The sequence below is a fragment of the Echiichthys vipera genome (genome assembly GCF_963691815.1).
Source record: "Echiichthys vipera genome assembly, chromosome: 21".
NCBI lineage: Eukaryota > Metazoa > Chordata > Actinopteri > Perciformes > Trachinidae > Echiichthys > Echiichthys vipera.
The window spans coordinates 12933616-12951504 of NC_139846.1; the positions used below are offsets into that span (position 1 = coordinate 12933616).

General features: G+C 41.0%; 1 protein-coding gene across 2 annotated transcripts; it reads right to left on the reverse strand.

Moving 5' to 3' along the window:
- Positions 1-7143: 7143 nt before the first annotated feature.
- Positions 7144-17803, reverse strand: qtrt2 (queuine tRNA-ribosyltransferase accessory subunit 2). Of its 2 annotated transcripts, none has more exons than XM_083935806.1 (8): positions 17294-17803; positions 17157-17212; positions 15504-15580; positions 14771-14980; positions 13268-13467; positions 11322-11473; positions 7999-8113; positions 7144-7867 (listed from the first exon to the last, which is right to left on the reverse strand). In XM_083935806.1, exons 1-8 carry the CDS (start codon positions 17509-17511, stop codon positions 7615-7617), a joined length of 1281 nt encoding a protein of 426 aa, XP_083791932.1. In that variant the 5' UTR covers positions 17512-17803; the 3' UTR covers positions 7144-7614. The 2 variants fall into 2 exon arrangements, with proteins under 2 accessions (XP_083791932.1, XP_083791931.1); XM_083935805.1 differs by having other exon boundaries at positions 11304-11473.
- Positions 17804-17889: the final 86 nt, after the last annotated feature.

Here is a 17889-nt window from a genome sequence, read left to right on the forward strand (position 1 = left end):
GCAGTGGTATAGCTGCAACTGGTATTCTATCAACTTCTGAACAATAAAAACAACAGTATTTCAGAATAAATCAAGAATTCCTTCTTTGTTCTCAAATTTTGAGCTCCAGTGAAGCTATTGCAACATTGGGGCAATCCCTGCCATTCGTGTCTCCGAGGCAAAGAAGAAAAAACACCAATGATGTCTCGAACACCCAAACCCCTCAGAGAGAGTCATCACTATTCAATCAAGATGTTGTGTCACACTCTTGAGAGCGAAACTCTGTAACCTGCCATTACAATCACATTCTATCGATCTAGGCCCGATTAGCCTCCTTCGACGTCTTTGAGTGAACACATAAAGAGGCAAAGGCCAAATCATGTGGGCACTTGTCAATACGTTCGTATAAACATAAGGTACACGCTGATGCTGTACACGAGGTCAGTGTGTTTTGTGATTCACACCTCTGATAAAAGCTGTAAATGACACAGATTGGTTGCTACTGAGTGAGTCAGCCCACCTTATTGCATCCCTGGATACCATTTTTCTTCATTCAGTCATTTGAAAAAAATGTCACAGAATTGCTAATATAAAATGAGTCTATTTAGTTTTTTTTAATTGAGAAATAATGAATTAATTTAGAAATAACAATAAACCATCCTGAATTATGATTGATATGTAAATGAATCGACCGTTTGCATTCATGAAAGCGGATTGACTGATGGCACAGTGATCACTGAAACTCTGCATCATTAAGTCTTCCTTTACCGCACGCCGTTTCTCTCTTTCAAACAAGTACCCCATAAGCTATAAACAACAGTGGCAATTAAACATAACAGGTGTGAATGTGCATTTCAAATTACACCCCAGTATCCTGAAGGAAATCTCATAAACAATCCTCTCAAGGTTATATTCCACACGTGTCCCTCTATTAAGGGAAGATGAATCCCTTAATCATCACTCAGATGGTTTTCAAACTATACTGCCTTCTATCCAGAAATACTGCAGGGAGGCACCGGTAAACTCTTCAAGTGCAGGGAATCACTTCAGGCAACTTCCCTGTACTGTAACAAGTGAAACTAAGTGTTAATGTTTTCCCTAACGCTCATTTCCTTTCCCATACATCTCCCTCCATCTAGTTCAGCCTCCAGTCCAGGCCGGAAATCATGCAGAATGAGGTGTTTTTTCAACCTTTTTTTTCCCATGCTGACCGATGGTTCTCACCAGTAAAGGTCAAATCCTTTGTGGCCTTTTCATCCGTCCGCTGTCCCACTATACTCAACACAGCTGACCTTTCATTCAACTCCCCGTAACCTCTGGGGCACCAGAGCGAAACAAATGAAAAGCCTGTTTTAGAAACACAGAAACTACAGAGGCGAAAACTCATCTGACCTTCTGTAACATTTGGTGTCCTTTGAATAAACCCATAATTAACCAACTCAAATTTTCCTAATTTCTTTTATCCAGAAAAAGAAAGATTGTGTGTTCTTTCAGGATTTTGAGCTCCCTGAATACTAACGGCTGTTACTACACCTGATAACAATCATGGATTTAGGAAGGGAATCACTGTAGAGACGGCTGAGCATTACTCTCACAATGTAAACGTGCCAAAGATGAAAAATGCTTGTTACCCCTGGGGCCCTGGCTGTATTGTTCTGCTATCGACCTGTGTGACACATAAACCGTATGTCGTCAGAAAAAGCCTTTTTTAATATTTTCTAAACATTCAAACCATTTTTCTTACGGTAAAGAGCCTTTTTGCTGACTCAGAGGCAAACAGTGATTCCAATAAAATAGGATTTGGGGCCACCTCAGACGACCTCTCTGCAAGTCTTTTCTCTTTAGTCTGGCGGTATATTTCATTGAATGTATGTGTACATGGGAAAAGAGGAAGATTTGTGAGTCATAAAGGAGAGTCAGTGTTATCAGTATGTACTTTCCTTCGTTTTCTATGATATGCTAATGAACAGGCTACAGATATTTATGTTCCCCTTTAGGATTAAACTGCAATAACATTTGGGATCTCTTAATGTTTCCTCTAGTAAAATCATCAGGTCAGTTTTCCCATCAGCATCAGCTGCACTTTGCATTTACTGCAACTTAGCAAATATTAACGTGCTGACACCCTGAAAAGGAAAGATGAAACATTTCCTGAAACAGACCAATGTACAGTGCTGTGAAAAAAGTTGTTGCCTCCTTACAGATTTATTCTGTTCTTGCTTTTTTGTCACACTTACATGCTTCAGATCATCAAACACATTTTAATATCAGACAAAGATAACCAGAGTACATACAAAATGCAGTTTTTAAAGGATGATTCCATTTGTTAAAGGAAAAAAGCTATCAAAACCAACCTGGCCTTATTTCCCTTAATAAATAAAATCATCATTTAAAAACTGCATTCTGTATTTACTCTTTGTCTGATATTAAAATGTGTTTGATGATCTGAAACAAGTGTGAGAAAAAAAGCAAAAACAGAAGAAATCTGTGAGGGGGCAAATACTTTTTATACGGCACTGTAGTTCAGGAGCCATAATCCATAAAGTTGCTCCTTTAACATTCGCTGAATTTGCTGTCACCTCTCCTAATTATGAGATGGAACAAAGCTACACTACAGCCCCAGCCTCGGTCACCAACATGCAAAACACCTTCGCTTCCAATTGTTCAGCAAAGTCAAAGGACTGGTGGCAGACTGTGCACACATTCCTTTGTACTTCTTTAAATAGCATTCCACTCAATAACTCCTTCATATTGCTGAATTACAGTGAGCATACTGGTATTAGAAAAAAGAGAAATACGGTGTCAAACACAGGATTTGAGGATTTTAACAGTAAAAATCACAACAATGAAACATGATGTGCAGAAAAGATCTGCCCACAGTGTTGCAATGTCATCCAAACATTACAATCTCGACACAAACCACTTATAGATGTGCACGGACACAGAAAAAATATTATCCTACGCACATTCACAAAAGCAGAATTATTCTGCCTTGTCACGTTTCATATCACATCCCATTAAATTTACACCAGGGCAGAAGGTCATGAGGGATGTTAACCAATAATCCTGGAGCATTAATGTATTATGACCTCTATCTCTACAATTCGTAGCACTTTAACCTACACTTATGCATTATGACTTGCGGACTCACAGCCCTGATGAAATATTCACTCTACACAGCGGGTAGGTCTCCACTGATTTAGAACATTGTCAACTGATGATTTATGTGAATAAATGAATCCTGAAATGGAGGAGAGGGAGTGAGGCATTTAGCCTCTGTTAAGTGAGCAATCATTCAAAGCAAAGCAGGGTGGTAAGAATCAGGGCTGCTCCTCGCTGGTGGTCAAGGGTTACCATGGGGACCAAGGAGAGTGAGAGGAGCTACACGGAGCAGGAGAACCTGTAAGGTATAACTGCAGTTAAGAACCAGCTGCAGCCTTGGACGGATTTTTAGACAACAGGCATCTGAGCTTAGACATTTCAGCGCCCCAACCAAGAGAAGAATTTCATCTCTGTGTGGTCGTTTTGTGTCTCTGTAGTTGTTTTTTTATGTGGGTTTTTGTTTACTTTGCTTCTATTTGTAGTTGGGTGGTGTCTCTTTCAAGTGGTTAAATTTATTTTTCAACAACAAAATGTTCATCACATAGAAGGTCCCCAGGTAGGCTAGGTTGAGACTCTACATACTAGCGTCTCTCCAAGGTTGACCCGTAGACTGTGGGTTGACCTGTGAAATAGCAGCGTGAATCAGGATGGCTAAATATTGGAGAGGATTAGCCACAGGCCTGTATGTTTGAGCATGGCTTCAGACAGGAAGCGGCCAGGCAGGATCGCTGACTCGTGGTATTGCAGGTGCAACTCCTGGAGCCTCGTGGCTGGATGGACGGACATGGAGCCCCGAGCTTCCCATCCATGGAGCTAACGTTAGATCAGCAAACAAGTCATGGTTTCGACGTCCTGAATGTGGCGTCAGTCAGACCCAGACTCAGAGGAGGAATCTGTTGTGCAGTAAGCATCTTTTAGGTGTTTCTGTTGTGCAGTTAGCTTGTAACTGTCGGCGTCTGACAGCTACGATGGCAGTGTGTTTTCTCTGCAGTGAAGGTTTCAGGTTTCTTTGTCCAAGTCGTTCCCCCATTAGTAGCGTTTCCCATATTAGACATTGATTGGTTTGTGGATATGTGGCTTACCAACTAAAGCTTGCCTGAGATACATTTGAATCTCAAAATTCAGAGAAGTGCGATGTGAAACAGAAGAAAAGCAAATTTTGAGTGGAGGGGGATATTATGCTTTCCGTGCATCCCAACCCAACATTTGCCTCGTTCCTGTAGACTCTGGATGCTCTGCTCTGACAGCACAATCCCTCACTGATAAAAACCCTTCTCTAGCCATCGTTTCTTCCACATTAACGGCTGCTGCACTTCACTCCACTGGCTTTATGAGACTTTGTGTTGTCTTGGGAGAGCAGCTGATCTCATGCTTTTCATGCTGTGCTGCCACGACAGCAGATAACAATCCTACTGCTGTGTGGAGTGTGGGAGAAATGCTAACATGTTCAGGAGAGTGGAGAGACAGAAAAGACAACTTGTAGTGAGCCTGAATGGCACTCTCCGTCTGTATAATTGGTTGAAATGAGCTTTGAGGGCCTCCTGCTGACTGTCATTCAATGCTCTTTGTAAATTGTGCCCAAAGTCGCTGTGTACAGAAGAGAAAGAGACACAAACAATGAGCGTGAACATAACCATTTGCTCTCAGAAATGTCTGTCCTCCTGTCATAAGTGGTGTTTTTCATATACACTTTACTTTCAGCTGATTCATCAATGTACGCTGAATACTTTATGGAACATAATCCCCACAATTAAGATATAAACCAGACCATTTTGGAAAATAGCTGCACTATACATACTATTATTTTTAAGAAACTTGAAAAATATGCCTCAGTCTCTGGAATTGGTCCCTGTACAGCACCGCCAATTTAAAGCTGCACTGATAAATATTTTAAATGAAAAGCGCTGGTGAATCCACACAAAATAATCACCCAGCACCGCAGTTCCCTTCAGCTCTACAGAGCGTTTTAATGTCTCTTTAATGTTTGGGGTTTTTTGCTTCTATGGCCCACACCATTACTGTTTTGTGCCCCTCTCATCTTTCCTGTAGCTTCAATGTAAACTACCTGCTATGCCTTTAGTTACCAGCTGGTGAAGATAGTGGAACATTTAATGGTTAAAGAGGCAGATATTTCTCTCAAGTCACAGTGGAAACCAAAACTGACCATATTGTGCCTGCAGCTTGTTGCACTGCCCCTTAGGTGACAAAACAATCAATTAATCCTGCTTTAAGTTCATCTAGCACAGTTGCACAGTTGGATCAAAGCCCCACAGTGTTAAAGATGTGCCAACAACTTTGACAAAATAGTGGTTATATACTATACCATTCAGAGCCAGAACAATATATTGGTTTATTTTCATTCCAGCTGTAAAAAATTATCTATATCAGCTGCCAAATCTGTGAATTTTTCCCCTTTAAAATCAGTATCGGTCTCAAAAATCCCTTATCAGTCGCGCCCTAATACTATTATACTAAATGATGAAGATCTATCAACCCTATGACCTGAGGTTATTTTCTCAACTCACCCTAGGTGACAAAATGTCACAGTGTATGAGCTGGAAGGGCATTTCTTTAGTTGTAGTTAGAACTTTATAGCATATTCTTTTACCAGTAAGGATGAGTGTTTTCTGTAGGAATCTTGTGTGCATCTGTTAATGTAAACGGTGTGAACTACTGTGTATCCTATATGCCTCAAATGCACATGTTCAGCATACTCAAGCACTAAACTGTGAGCTAGTGCTTAAACACAAACCCCCATCTGCTATATGCTTATTTATATTCTGTTACACTGTGCTGTATCTCATTATCGTGATCACTTATGTTCCAATTTATCTTAAAGTTGAAGGTCATAAGCTTGATGAATATGTTAAAATTAATAAATCAGTTAGAAGCCGGTAGTCAAGACTTATTAGGAGCCATTTCACTCAGCGGTCATTAAGAACAACTTCAAAGGGGCCTTATTATTGCAATAACCAGAATAACACTCTGTTTTAACCGGTGCATATTTGTCAAGGGGAGATTTACTGTGCATGCTTTTAAACAAGCATCTATCCAATGCACATAGAACAAGGAAACATTATTATTTGTAAACTGCTGAACATCTCCTGAGACTTTGAGACTGAGCTTTTCTGCAGTTATCCAGGGAAAGGAGGGCAATATCTATTCACAATTTATTCTAGTTTCACAATTCACAATTTATTCTAGTTTCACTTTTACTTTACAACCCTCTCTGTACTAGCTTCCGTCTACTGCCATCCCATTAAACCTTAAAATAAACACAAGTGTAGAGGTTACTGCTTGTTTTAGCTTTCACCTATTTCCCCACAAGGAATAATAGACTCCCATCTTTCCCAACTCATTTCATGCCTACACTTCTTAAGTATGTTTGCATAGTGCCAGCCTTTTGATGCCCTCCTATTTGCAGCATGATACTTAATGCCTGTTAATGTAACTCAAATGAGACAATAATCCTCATTGCTGTTCCATAAATCTGTCACATTCTCTCAGTCTGTCCCCCACAGACATCTACACGGTCTGACAGTCAATTATATCTCCTAACCTTCAAACAGCCTCCCTCCATCACTGCACAGGAGGCAGTAGAAACCGCTATCTTTCCCTGATCTTTATCCTCTCTCAGCTGTGGGGACCGTGGAGCTGCCAGCTCAAACCTTTAGTTAACCCCCCCACAAACCCACGAGAGACAACCACCCCCACATCTGCATGTTGAGGGTGGCGTGTTTAACGTGACACGGTCTCATCAAACATGCTGGTTAGTCAGTGGATATGACAACGACATGAAGTTAATGTAAACGTGTGAGAAGCTCATCCAACTGAAATATTAAAAGTATTCATGGAGCACAAGAACAAATGACAAACGCTTGATGATGACAGATCAATAAAGTATGAAATTAACAAAAAAAGCCTCAAGGAAATCTTTTTATAAACAGGACATTTTAATGAAAAAGAGGAGATAAAAGGAGCCCCCCCCCCCCCAAAAAAAAAAAAAATCAACTCGTCCCCCCAGTTGGTTCTCTGTCTGACCTATGCTGTGATGTCAAAGAGTCCAGAGACTATTTATCATGCACTGACCTGTAATCAGACTACAATATGAGGCATCCACACAGGGCTCAGTCATAGTCGATAGTACATTACCATCCATCCTCACATTTCTCTCCTCATCTAAATTCCTCCTGACCCTCATCCAACCCTTTCACCTCTTCAGACAGCTAACCATGACTCTCCTGGCTATCTGTGCAGATCAAGACACAAGATTAAAGGAGCGGCTCCTTCCTGGTGTGAAACCAGGACGCAAACCCAAAGGACAAACATTAATAGGTTGTCTTTATCTGCTATGCTGTCTTTTATCCGTCCACATGCTTCAGAGACATGCTTTTGGTGATATGGTGGTACTCGGTCTCAAGGTCTCTGCAGTAGTAAGACAGAGCTTTGATTGCATTTTTCCAAGTCAGTCCAGTGATCCTTTAGGAGGAAAAGCAGGATCAATCCCTTTCCTATCGTTGTGATTTATCAGTCTTAGTCCTTTCTTTCTGTCTGCCTGTCTCTCTCCCTAAGTACCCGTCTCTTAAGGAGATCCAGATTATCGTTGGCCAGAGCTTCTCTCAGAGCGCAGAAGAAGGCGTGATAGTGGGATGTGTTGTGGATCATGAGCAGGACTCCAGCCAGCAGCTCATTGGTTACCAGCAGGTGGTGCAGGTATGCCCTCTGGTGGTTCTTACAACAGTAGCAGCCACACCCCTCCACCAGGGGCCTGAAGTCGTCCTGGTACCTGGATAGAAGTTCAAAAAAGTTTAATGTAAGTAGAATTCATGAACAGGTGCCTTACATGTAAATCCAGGGTCCTTAATTCTGCACACACTCCTGTAGTGGTGGTGGTGTTTTCTTAAAGCTGGCACAAACCTCTTGTCTTTGAGGCTGATCTCAAAGGATGTCATCTGCGTTTGATCATTAAGATTAACATCTCCATTCTGGTCCGTCTCCCCTGCTGTGTCCCCATCTTTATCCAGCTCCAGCACTGCCAAAGCATACATACATTAATACCAACACACCGGAAACTATTTGCACCCTAATCTCATCCTTCAGCAGCAAATATATCCCTACATACAGAGCCACAGCGCACAAAATAAAATACTGAGCATACTGTATTTTGACCACTTTGTCCCACATCTCTCATATAATTAATTACTGTGTTCTGACAAACAAAGCCTGTCTTAAACAGATGAGTGTTCACTGCAACGGGACTTCACTTAATTTAATGAGAGTGGAAAAGTAACCAGCGCTGTGGAAGAGCTGTGTTTTATCAAGAGGGCTGTTCCAGGAGGGTACACCACAGTTACAGACACAAGGGTTAGAAGGGAAGATGAAAAAAACAGCGAGGAATGAAAGAGAAAAAGAAAGAAAGCGCTCCATAGAAATGCATACAATTGAAGATACACAGCAAACTGAAACAGGTGAAGCAGAGAGCAACAAAGCTTTTGAACAAAGCACAAAGGAAAAGTGGCTTAAGGCAGGGGGTGATAAGAGAATACAAGGTGGAAAATGAGGCTTGACCAAAGGTAATAAGATGTAAAGGGAGAAGTAACTTGTGCTAAAGAGCAAGCAGAGAGCGGTAATTACAGAAACAGGGAAGTTGATTAAAAAAAGGTTTGAAGACAGATTGTTGTAAATGTAAATTTTATGCCTTTCAGACAGATGGTCACAGCTACAAGGCCTTTTTTAAATGGTTATGAAACTCTCTCAATTTTATAGCAATGCCTCTATATGACCTATAAGCAAGGCCATTAGTGAGAAGATTTCAATATATTGTTAAAAGGTATAATATGTAACATTTGTGCATTAAAATGTCTAACAGCAGCTAGACCTATGTTAAACATTTTTGTTGCGAAACAATGATTAAACCTAGAGAAATCTGTTATTTTATTCAAGGTAACGGCCTCATATAAAGAGGCTACGTCCTCATGACCTCATAGCTATACATCCTGCAAACAGCTCGGTTTTAGAAAGAACATTTGTATTAAATAGAAGTTGTCGTTCTTTTACTAGTCTACCAAACAAAAAAATGCACGGACCTGATCAAATTCTTTACGACACAATGCAGGGGTGCTCATAGCAACACGAGCCGGGGTCGCCAAAATCAACACAAAATAAGTGTTCCTTGTAGTTGCTTTAATAAACATTTTTGGACACTTTCACTTGATGTTAAGACATCTAAAGGCTGCAGAGAAAACAAACCCACAAACATAAACAGTTTCATTTAATGCCACAGAGATGGCCTATTTAATAAGCTCGGTTTAGCTAAAGCTATCTCATCTGCTACCAGAAGCCACAACTAGCTGCAGTAGTGCTGATGTTTGGCTTTTATCCGTTTTCTGATTCGTAGAAATTATGTTTTTCTAAGGCATAATATTTTTCTATATTATGGTCAAACAGATTCTGCTCTTAACCCAAATTTGGTGATTTAGGGTAAAATAGGTGTGCAGTAGGCGGAGAAAAGTAAGCTTGAATGAAAACAAAGTTCTAAAGAGAAAGAGGAAAACTTTGAGAGGATGAGAGGGAAGGAAAGGAAGGAAGAGGGTGTATTAGCATATGGTGTGCTGTGTCAAACCCCAGCCCACAGGGCCTTGTAATTGGCGAGAGTTTCAGGTTTGACACCGTTGCTGCTTTCACCTCCACTGAACTCCATTATGCTCCCTGTGCAGAATCGATTAGTGCTGTCTGACACGAGATGTTGCAGGATACCGAACTTCACTCCGTCTGTCAGACGAGTTTCACACAACTTTTTAATGAAGCACAAAGTCCTCAGTGGGCCAAGGCGTTGCATTTCCCATAGCTCTTGTCATAACGCTGTTTAAGCTTTACACTCGGGACAACAATCAGTACGACTGAGCCACACTTAATTGTTACTTTACTGGCGCATACGCCATTGATTTTATTTCACCAGTTGAATTTCTTTCTACCCAATTAGTTCAGCTAACCAGAGGTTAGAAAATACACACCAGCCACTACACTCACAAAACGCATAACTTCAATAGCCATTAGATCCATCTCTGATTTGAATGCAAAAATAAATCCCTTATCTGCAGGGAAACATGACTTACACATTCACACACAGACGCATACTTCATTCCTATTCATTATGTGAAAACTACACTCCCCATTGTTCTTGTTCTGAACAAATTGAAATTAGATGAAGGGTTGTTCATTTACTGAAGATGCCCTGCAAGGTCTGTACACTGAACCATTTAAGTGGGGTTAAAGATGGTGTAATTAGAGAAAACTATCTGCGTGCAGCCTCCCTGCTGTGAGATGAATGGACGTTTACACTTACATAAGAACCAGGAACATCAGTGAGCATTTTCAGCGCCAGCATCACACGCTCCTCCTATAGAAACATAAGCCTGCTCGGATGATGAGTGGGCATCACCATAATCCTCTCTGTACAATTAACAGCATCAAAGTGGTGTGTATGGTCTAAGATCCGTTCTTCTGTTCGTGACATCTCAACACATCTGCGGCTGTGGGACATGAAATATTTTCTAATTGCTTTGTCCACTGCTCTTTTATGCACAGAAATTATGCTAGGTTTCATTCTAATTCAAATGCATATAGCTCCCCTACACACGCTCCCAAAGTACACTGTGACATGTCAGTTTGCTCTAGGCACATATTTCAAGCTCTTAAAAACAACGCCATTTCATTCTTCACACTTTAAAAAAGTCATTTGTGGCTTTGGGCAAGGTTTTTCAGTTTGACTAGAACAGACCTGTCCCCTTTGTCCTCTTTTATGTATGCTTTCATTTAAAAGGTTAAGTGTTTAATATTTGCTGATGTCTTATAACTTGAAAAGGACAAGAAATCTGTTCTCTCAGAAAATTATCTGAGCGCTGCAGTAAGAAACGATGCATTTGTAATGGGAGTCCTTCAGCAGCTCTAACTGAAGGCTTGATACACATTAAATGGGATGGTCAGAGCAGCTGAAAGTTAAAAAGCTTGAGCTACATCTGCTGGATTCATGTTAAAACACCAAAGTGAGTCTGAAGAACAAGAGAAACACAAGAAAAGTAAAATCATTCAAAAATAAACTAATAATATAATAAATTATAATAACATAAATGACTAAATCAATATCCAAGATTTGAGATATGGATAAAACTTAAAAAAGAAAAGTTGTAATAAAACGTCTTCAGCACAGCTATTCACCACACCTGCATGGGGGGCTCTACCTGCGAGCTCCGGGTCTGGGGAGACGTCAAAGCTGAAACCAAGAGCACAGCCTCGCTCCGTCACCTGGAAGGGGAAGAAACTCTCAAACAGGTCCACACCGGCCTCCACGCACGCCAGCACCTCATCGGGTCGTCCTACACCCTGCAGCAGTCTGAGAGTCATGCAAAAACAGCCGAAAGCACTGAATTTAAAATCAAATAAATCATAAACATTAATGTTACCCACACAACATATTACCCTCTAACAACATGTGCACCCTTGTGTGTTTGTGCTCTTCATGGGTTTAACTGGCTCCCTCTGACTCTCTGCCGGCAGGCATCAAGGTCAAGCCCAATTTAGCATTTGATAATGACTCCACTCCACTTTCCAGGAGAAGCAGCATCTCCTAACAGCCAGAACTAGTAGCAGGGACGGTGGTGTCCCTGTATTCGAGATGAGCCTGCAGGCCGCCCCTGGATACACACTACCCCTCCTCTTAGGACCTCTTTCTCAAACTCAGAGCCAGTGCAAGTGCTCCTCCATCGCCTCCGGGAGAGGAGTGCTCATGTGGGACAGTCTGCAGTGAAAAGCCTCTGAAAGACTTCAGGCTTATGAAGTTTGGAGAACCAGTAATGCCTAAAGAAAGTTTAGTCTTAAAAAAGGGACTTAACTCTGAAAGAGAAGTCAGTCAAGCATGTTATCATGTATCACTGTACAATATTCCTTCCACAAGATTCAAAATTGGCTTGACCATCTTTCTACTTCATCATTACGCTCGTATATGTGAGTTGAGTGTTTTAATCCTAATCTAACATTATATTTAGGGCCTCATCAGACAATCATGTTCACTAAATGAATATGTCAATCATCTTTACAATGACTAAAATAGTTGTTTATATAAAATGACAGTAAAGTGTCCACGTCTTCAGAATGACTTGTTTTGTCTGACCAACAGTCCAAAACCCAAAGATATTCAACTTGATTTAAACTGATTTTAAAACAGTGTGAAGCAGCAATTCCTCTCACTGACGAAGCCAGTGGATTCTTACACGAGAGAGCTACTAGGTTTCCACTTGTAATCAATCAAGCAGGTAATTAAATGATTAAGTAGGACCCACCAACTGGGTCTCACTGTGTCAATGGCGTTTTAAAAGGAACCGAGACAATTTAAATTGTAGTCATTTGTGTATCAGTTGCAGTAATTGCAATTCCAGTATTGATAACTGATTAATCATTTTGGTAGTTAGTAAAACTATATATCCTTGTTTGAGGCACCCTAATATAAAGAGTAGCTTTCTTCCAATGTACATGACTAATTAAAGTCTATTCATCAGTTCGTGGATGTATTTTCTGATCATTTAAGTCATTTTTCCTGCAAAAACTTCCAATCCTTCTCTGGTTTTATCTACTCCAACATGAGGATTTTTCTGTTTAATATCATTGTAAAGTGAATATAGTTAAGTGTTGGAATTTGTTTGGGCAAATCACGACACATAATACATCATCACAGAAATAAATCAATTATTAAAATAATCGAAAACAAACTGAATACTTGACTAGGTAATCTACTTAAAAAAATCACTTTAAATTAGAAATGGACATTTTTAAGCCATTTGTAGAGAAAATTATTGATCAAAACCAAGAAATTGATTAATGATGAAAATCAATAGTCCGCAGGTTTTGTTTCTGTATAGATTTACTGTTGAGCATTTACAGGTTGTTACTTAATCAGTGAATAAATATGAGACAGGCCTTTGCGTTACGTTTGTTGAATTGATGCCAAGATAATAAATACCTACTGATTGCCCTGCCTCCCTCTATGCCTTATTTTGTTTGTCTGCAGGGATTTAATGTTTTCAGTGACTACTTTCCAATCAAACACCTGAGAAGAGTGTATGATTAGTGGGAAAAAAACTCCCCTAACAACTGTAATCCATAAACATATTTCTCACACAGTGACACTGACCTGGGTTTTTCCTCTGGCAGCTCCTTGGTCACAGCAGTGATGAGCTGCGTCCTAAGGGCCTGGTCCATGGAGCCCGTCTGTAGGCCGTCCAGGCAAAATCCTGCCACAGGCCTCTTGGCTGTCTCTCTGGCTGAGCGGACCCTCTCCTCCAGGATGTCTCCTCCCTCCACCACTCCAAACACCTCCACTCCCTCCAATTCCTGGCAACGACAGACAGTTTGGTAATAAAAGAGCTAACGGCTGCGGGTTCAAATCCGACCTTTGGACCTTTGCTGCATGTGTCCCCCCCCCTCTCTCTCTCTCTCTCTCTCTCTCTCTCTCTCTCTCACCCCATATCCTCTCTGCCTGTCCTTTATAATAAAGGCTTGAAAACTCCCCAAAAAAATCTTAAAAAAAAAAAATGCTGGAGGAAAGAAAAGGTCTGACACAAGATACATGTCCTTTTTCTAACCACACATGGTGCATTAGGAGCAGGGGGAAAAGTGAGAATTTCCTGCACATCACAAGGGGAGAATATAGAGTGGGGGGTGGCGGGTGGAGCTCGGTAACAATCAAGCTGCTCACTCAGTCAGTACAATGTGGATATCAAGAATTGCCTGCAGCGCAGCGTCGGTGTTTGGCTCTTTGCTCAACATCATTCTTCACTTATTGTTGAGATATTGCAGTTATTGTCTCCTCTCCACAGAAATTTTATTCAAAGCCAGGAAGTAAAACGCACAGAAGAGCACATGGTTAATGGAATGCATTTATATAGCACTTTTATCCACACACCGATGGCAGCAAGCAACTACGCAAGGTGCTGGCTAACGGGCAGCAGTTGTAACGGTTTTAGCTCAAGAACACTTTGAGATGTGAACAGGATGAGCCGGGGGATCGGACCACCAAACCCACAATCAGAGGACAACCCACTCTACCTTTCAAAAACATACATGTAGTGAAAGCCATACATAATATTAAACTATGTTCAAAATACACAAATTAATGCAACAAAGAAATGACAAACTTCTTGCTATAGATCAAGCTACAGATCTTCAAGGACTAAAGAGTAACAGTATGAAAATGTATTATCTCCTCTAAAGTATGAGCATCTATTTACCATCTCCTGTACCTATTTATGCAGATCAGCTTCATTCTGTTCTCTCTATCATGAAATGATGTAGCCGACTTTAAAAGAACGGTTGATTTCATTGGTCATGCTCGATACTGAGCCCTTACACCCCTACTGATAATACATTCCTCCTTATCTCCCTGTGTTTACAGCCACAGCACAGCAGCCCCACAACAAACAAAAACATCAATCCTTGTCTGTGTGCATGTGCCGTGCATGACTGATTCACGAATGTAATAGAACAGTGGTGTGTGTTTAGTCTGCGGCTTGTGTGTGTGTGTGTGTGTGTGTGTGTGTGTGTGTGTGTGTGTGTGTGTGTGTGTGTGTGTGTGTGTGTGTGTGTGTGTGTCTGTGTGTGTGTGTCTGTGTGTGTGTGTGTGTGTGTGTGTGTGTACCTGGGATGTTTGGTGAACCAGCAGACACTCATCCAAGTGGGCAAGAGTTCGATCCACTGACTTTCGAACTCTTTTGCGGGAGGTGTTGTTCTGCCACGTCTCTCCGTCTGCCATGCTCTGGTACCAGTCTGGCTGCACTGTCTTCTGGAGAGCCATGAACTTGGCCACTGTCAGCTCGATCCGCCCACCGCTGCCCCACACTGATACTGTCTAATAGCAAAGCACGGAGGACGTTTTAATCTAAAAGGACGCTTCTGTAATTCTCTATTTGACTCGTTTGGCATTTTGTGAAAAAAAAAACTCATTTGTTTTCTTGCCAATAATCAGATGAAAAGATCAATACCAGTCTCACAGCAGCTAGTTAGCTTGGCTAAGCTTGGCTTAGCATGACTGGAAACAGGGGTATACAGGCAGCTGACTCTGTCTAAAGATAAAAAAATCAGAATCGCTAAAGCTCACAATTTAACAAACCAAAGTGGGAAAACGACAAGAACTGTCGTTTAGCCCATTGTTGTTTGTTATATGTGAGGATTTATAAGGCGTAGTCTCCGCTGGTTGCCTAGCAACTGCTCTTAGGCCAAGAAATTGTCTAACACATAACCCACCAAGCTACATATAATTTTCACACTTTGGAGCTTGAGAGGTTCTGGTAGGTAGACTTTGCCACCTTTGGAAAAATAAGGCTTTTTCCCAATATGTGTAAGTATTATTTTAAGCAGAAGCGTGATCTCACCTTGTTGGTAGTGTAACCTGCTGGGCAGGGGGCTGCAGGGTTGTGAAGTGAGCAGTACAACACAGTATCATTAAGACCTGCACAAAGCAAAAAACAAACAAAAAAAAACAAAACAATGCATGTCACTCAGAGGGAACATTGTAAGACAAGGGGTTACAGTCAGCAATGGCTGAGCATGAAGCGAGGTGACGGAGTGAGGCGCTTCATTACTGCATGTTAATGGGACTATTTTGAAGAGGGAGAGAGAAATGAGGTGGGGTCTTATCAACAAACCCAGCTGCAGCAGAAGATGAAAAGGTGAGAAAACAAAAAGATACATAGCAGAAAATGCTAGTACTTCTAATTATTCAATAATTTCTCTTCCCTTCTGGGACTTACTGTAAGCGACAGCACCGTAGTAATCCCCTCACAGTTCAACAAGTGACACCATAGTGATTACATTTTAATTTCAAATATGGTTGCTTGAGGCAGAGTACCACAGCTACTATTGTACATCAAAGCTGAATGAGGTCACTCTTCTGGGACATCTATATAAATATCACTCAGAACGGCACCACGTATCGCTCAGGCTTATGGAGCTAATCAGCTTTCCAATATTGAACTCAACATACTGTATATTTAGAAGCAATTTGCGCCTGTCTTTCCAATCAAGCCTGTGGAAATAATGCTCATACACCCCAAGCTCTTCAGTGTAAATGCATCATGCACGCATGACATTTACATCAATCAACCAGTCACAAGTACCGGATTTTGAGCCTGGCAGGGATTCTTCAGATGTGGTTGCTTTTTGAAATATGACTGAGGGTTGGATAACAATGAGAGGGCAGCAAAACAGCAACAAGTTTAAGTCAAAGTAGTTCATCAAACATTCCCTCTCTCCTCTACAGCATCCTAGTATTTGCCACTGAAACAATCTGTAAATGTTGAGAAAATATATAAATAATTTTTAATACAAGTGTGTAATGTGTATTTGATAACATAGATCCCAATCCAATAGTATTTTTTTCTCTCTTAAACACATTTAAAAAAGATGTTGACAAAAACAATGGTGCCCTTATAAACTAGAGATAGCAGAAGGGGCCTGACATGACATGACTTTATCCCAGCACTGTACATCCGATAAGCCAGACTACATTTTCTCTAATATCTGGTCCAATGTTTTTACCGATAGCGAGATCAGCTATGCACATTACTAGTTATTATTGACTTTATTAGTAGCAATAGTAAACTCAATAATAGATATATTTATCTTTTCAATTCTGCAGTTGACTGCCTTAACCTGCACATAATAAATCGATTACAACTTTATACATGTGCAAGAAAAAGTTTTAAAACTGCAGTTAAAGATGCCTGCTCAGTTAGTGTCTTTATTATGTGTGTAAATAAACCTTTACTGCATTAATATCAATAAAGCACCTAATTTGTTAGTTAGTTCAAACGTTAAAGGAGGATTACCTCTTTTATCAATGCTGAACACATCTGAGGTGTTATCAAAATAAATGTCTAATCAAAACTGTTTGCTCTGCCAGGAGTCTTGAGATTAAATCTGTTATGATTTGGCACTACTAATAAAATTGAACTGAAACTGAATTGAATTGGAATATGTACTAAGGGAGGCGAGAGGAAGAAGAAAAATGTGATGTGAAAAAATACCTGCAAACTTCCTGAATCCATCCCTAAACTCCTCCAACACTTCCTGGTGCTCTGCTCTTGAGAGAGAGAGAAAAGGATGGAAATGTGCGTCAGATTTCAGTTTCACAAGAGTATCGTTGTGTGTGTGTGTGGCTTACATATTGGACAGGGTGACCTGAGTGACAGAGGGGAGGTTGCTCAGGGTCTGCAGTGTGTCCTGGGTGAGGTGGGGCACTGTGCCTAAATGTGTGTGCAGCAGACACCCCGGTACTTCCACTGACTGCTGTCCCGTACTGCCGAGCCCCTTCAGGACACCCAGCCGACTTCTCCCCTGAACCACACGGCACAGCTCCAGCTGCATCCTGCTGCCAGCCATACGAGTAGCTGCAGTGGCTCTTAAAAGATACACCGGAGTACAGTAACGTGCAACGGATAAACTACTACGACTTCGAATGACAGACACACGCGAAGTAACGTTAGCGACGTAGCTAACTAGCTTTACCACTCGTTAGCTGTTATTCATTCAAGCTTTCGTTGAGATGAAATGTTTACTGCTCTTCAATGGCGATGAGGAAACCTACGCATTTACAGCTGGTTACTGGTTTTAATTATTAACGTGTTTTAATTTAAAAGCATCTTTATTTCGCGTACGTACAACTCCCACTCCCTGACAGGAACTACAAGTCGTCGACATATGACGTCATCACCGGCCGCGACGGCACTTGAAAAAGTATCAACCACAAAAAAACGACAA

What these genes read in the sequence shown, in the direction of transcription:
- qtrt2 (XM_083935805.1), bottom strand. Translation starts at nt 17,511, where the DNA reads ATGGCTGGCAGCAGGATGCAGCTGGAGCTGTGCCGTGTGGTTCAGGGG. An exon ending in TGGATTCAGGAAGTTTGCAG is followed by an intron (nt 15,581 to 17,156) that starts GTATTTTTTCAC and finishes TGCTTTGTGCAG; the next exon opens with GTCTTAATGATACTGTGTTG. An exon ending in CAGGTTACACTACCAACAAG is followed by an intron (nt 14,981 to 15,503) that starts GTGAGATCACGC and finishes CTTTGCTATTAG; the next exon opens with ACAGTATCAGTGTGGGGCAG.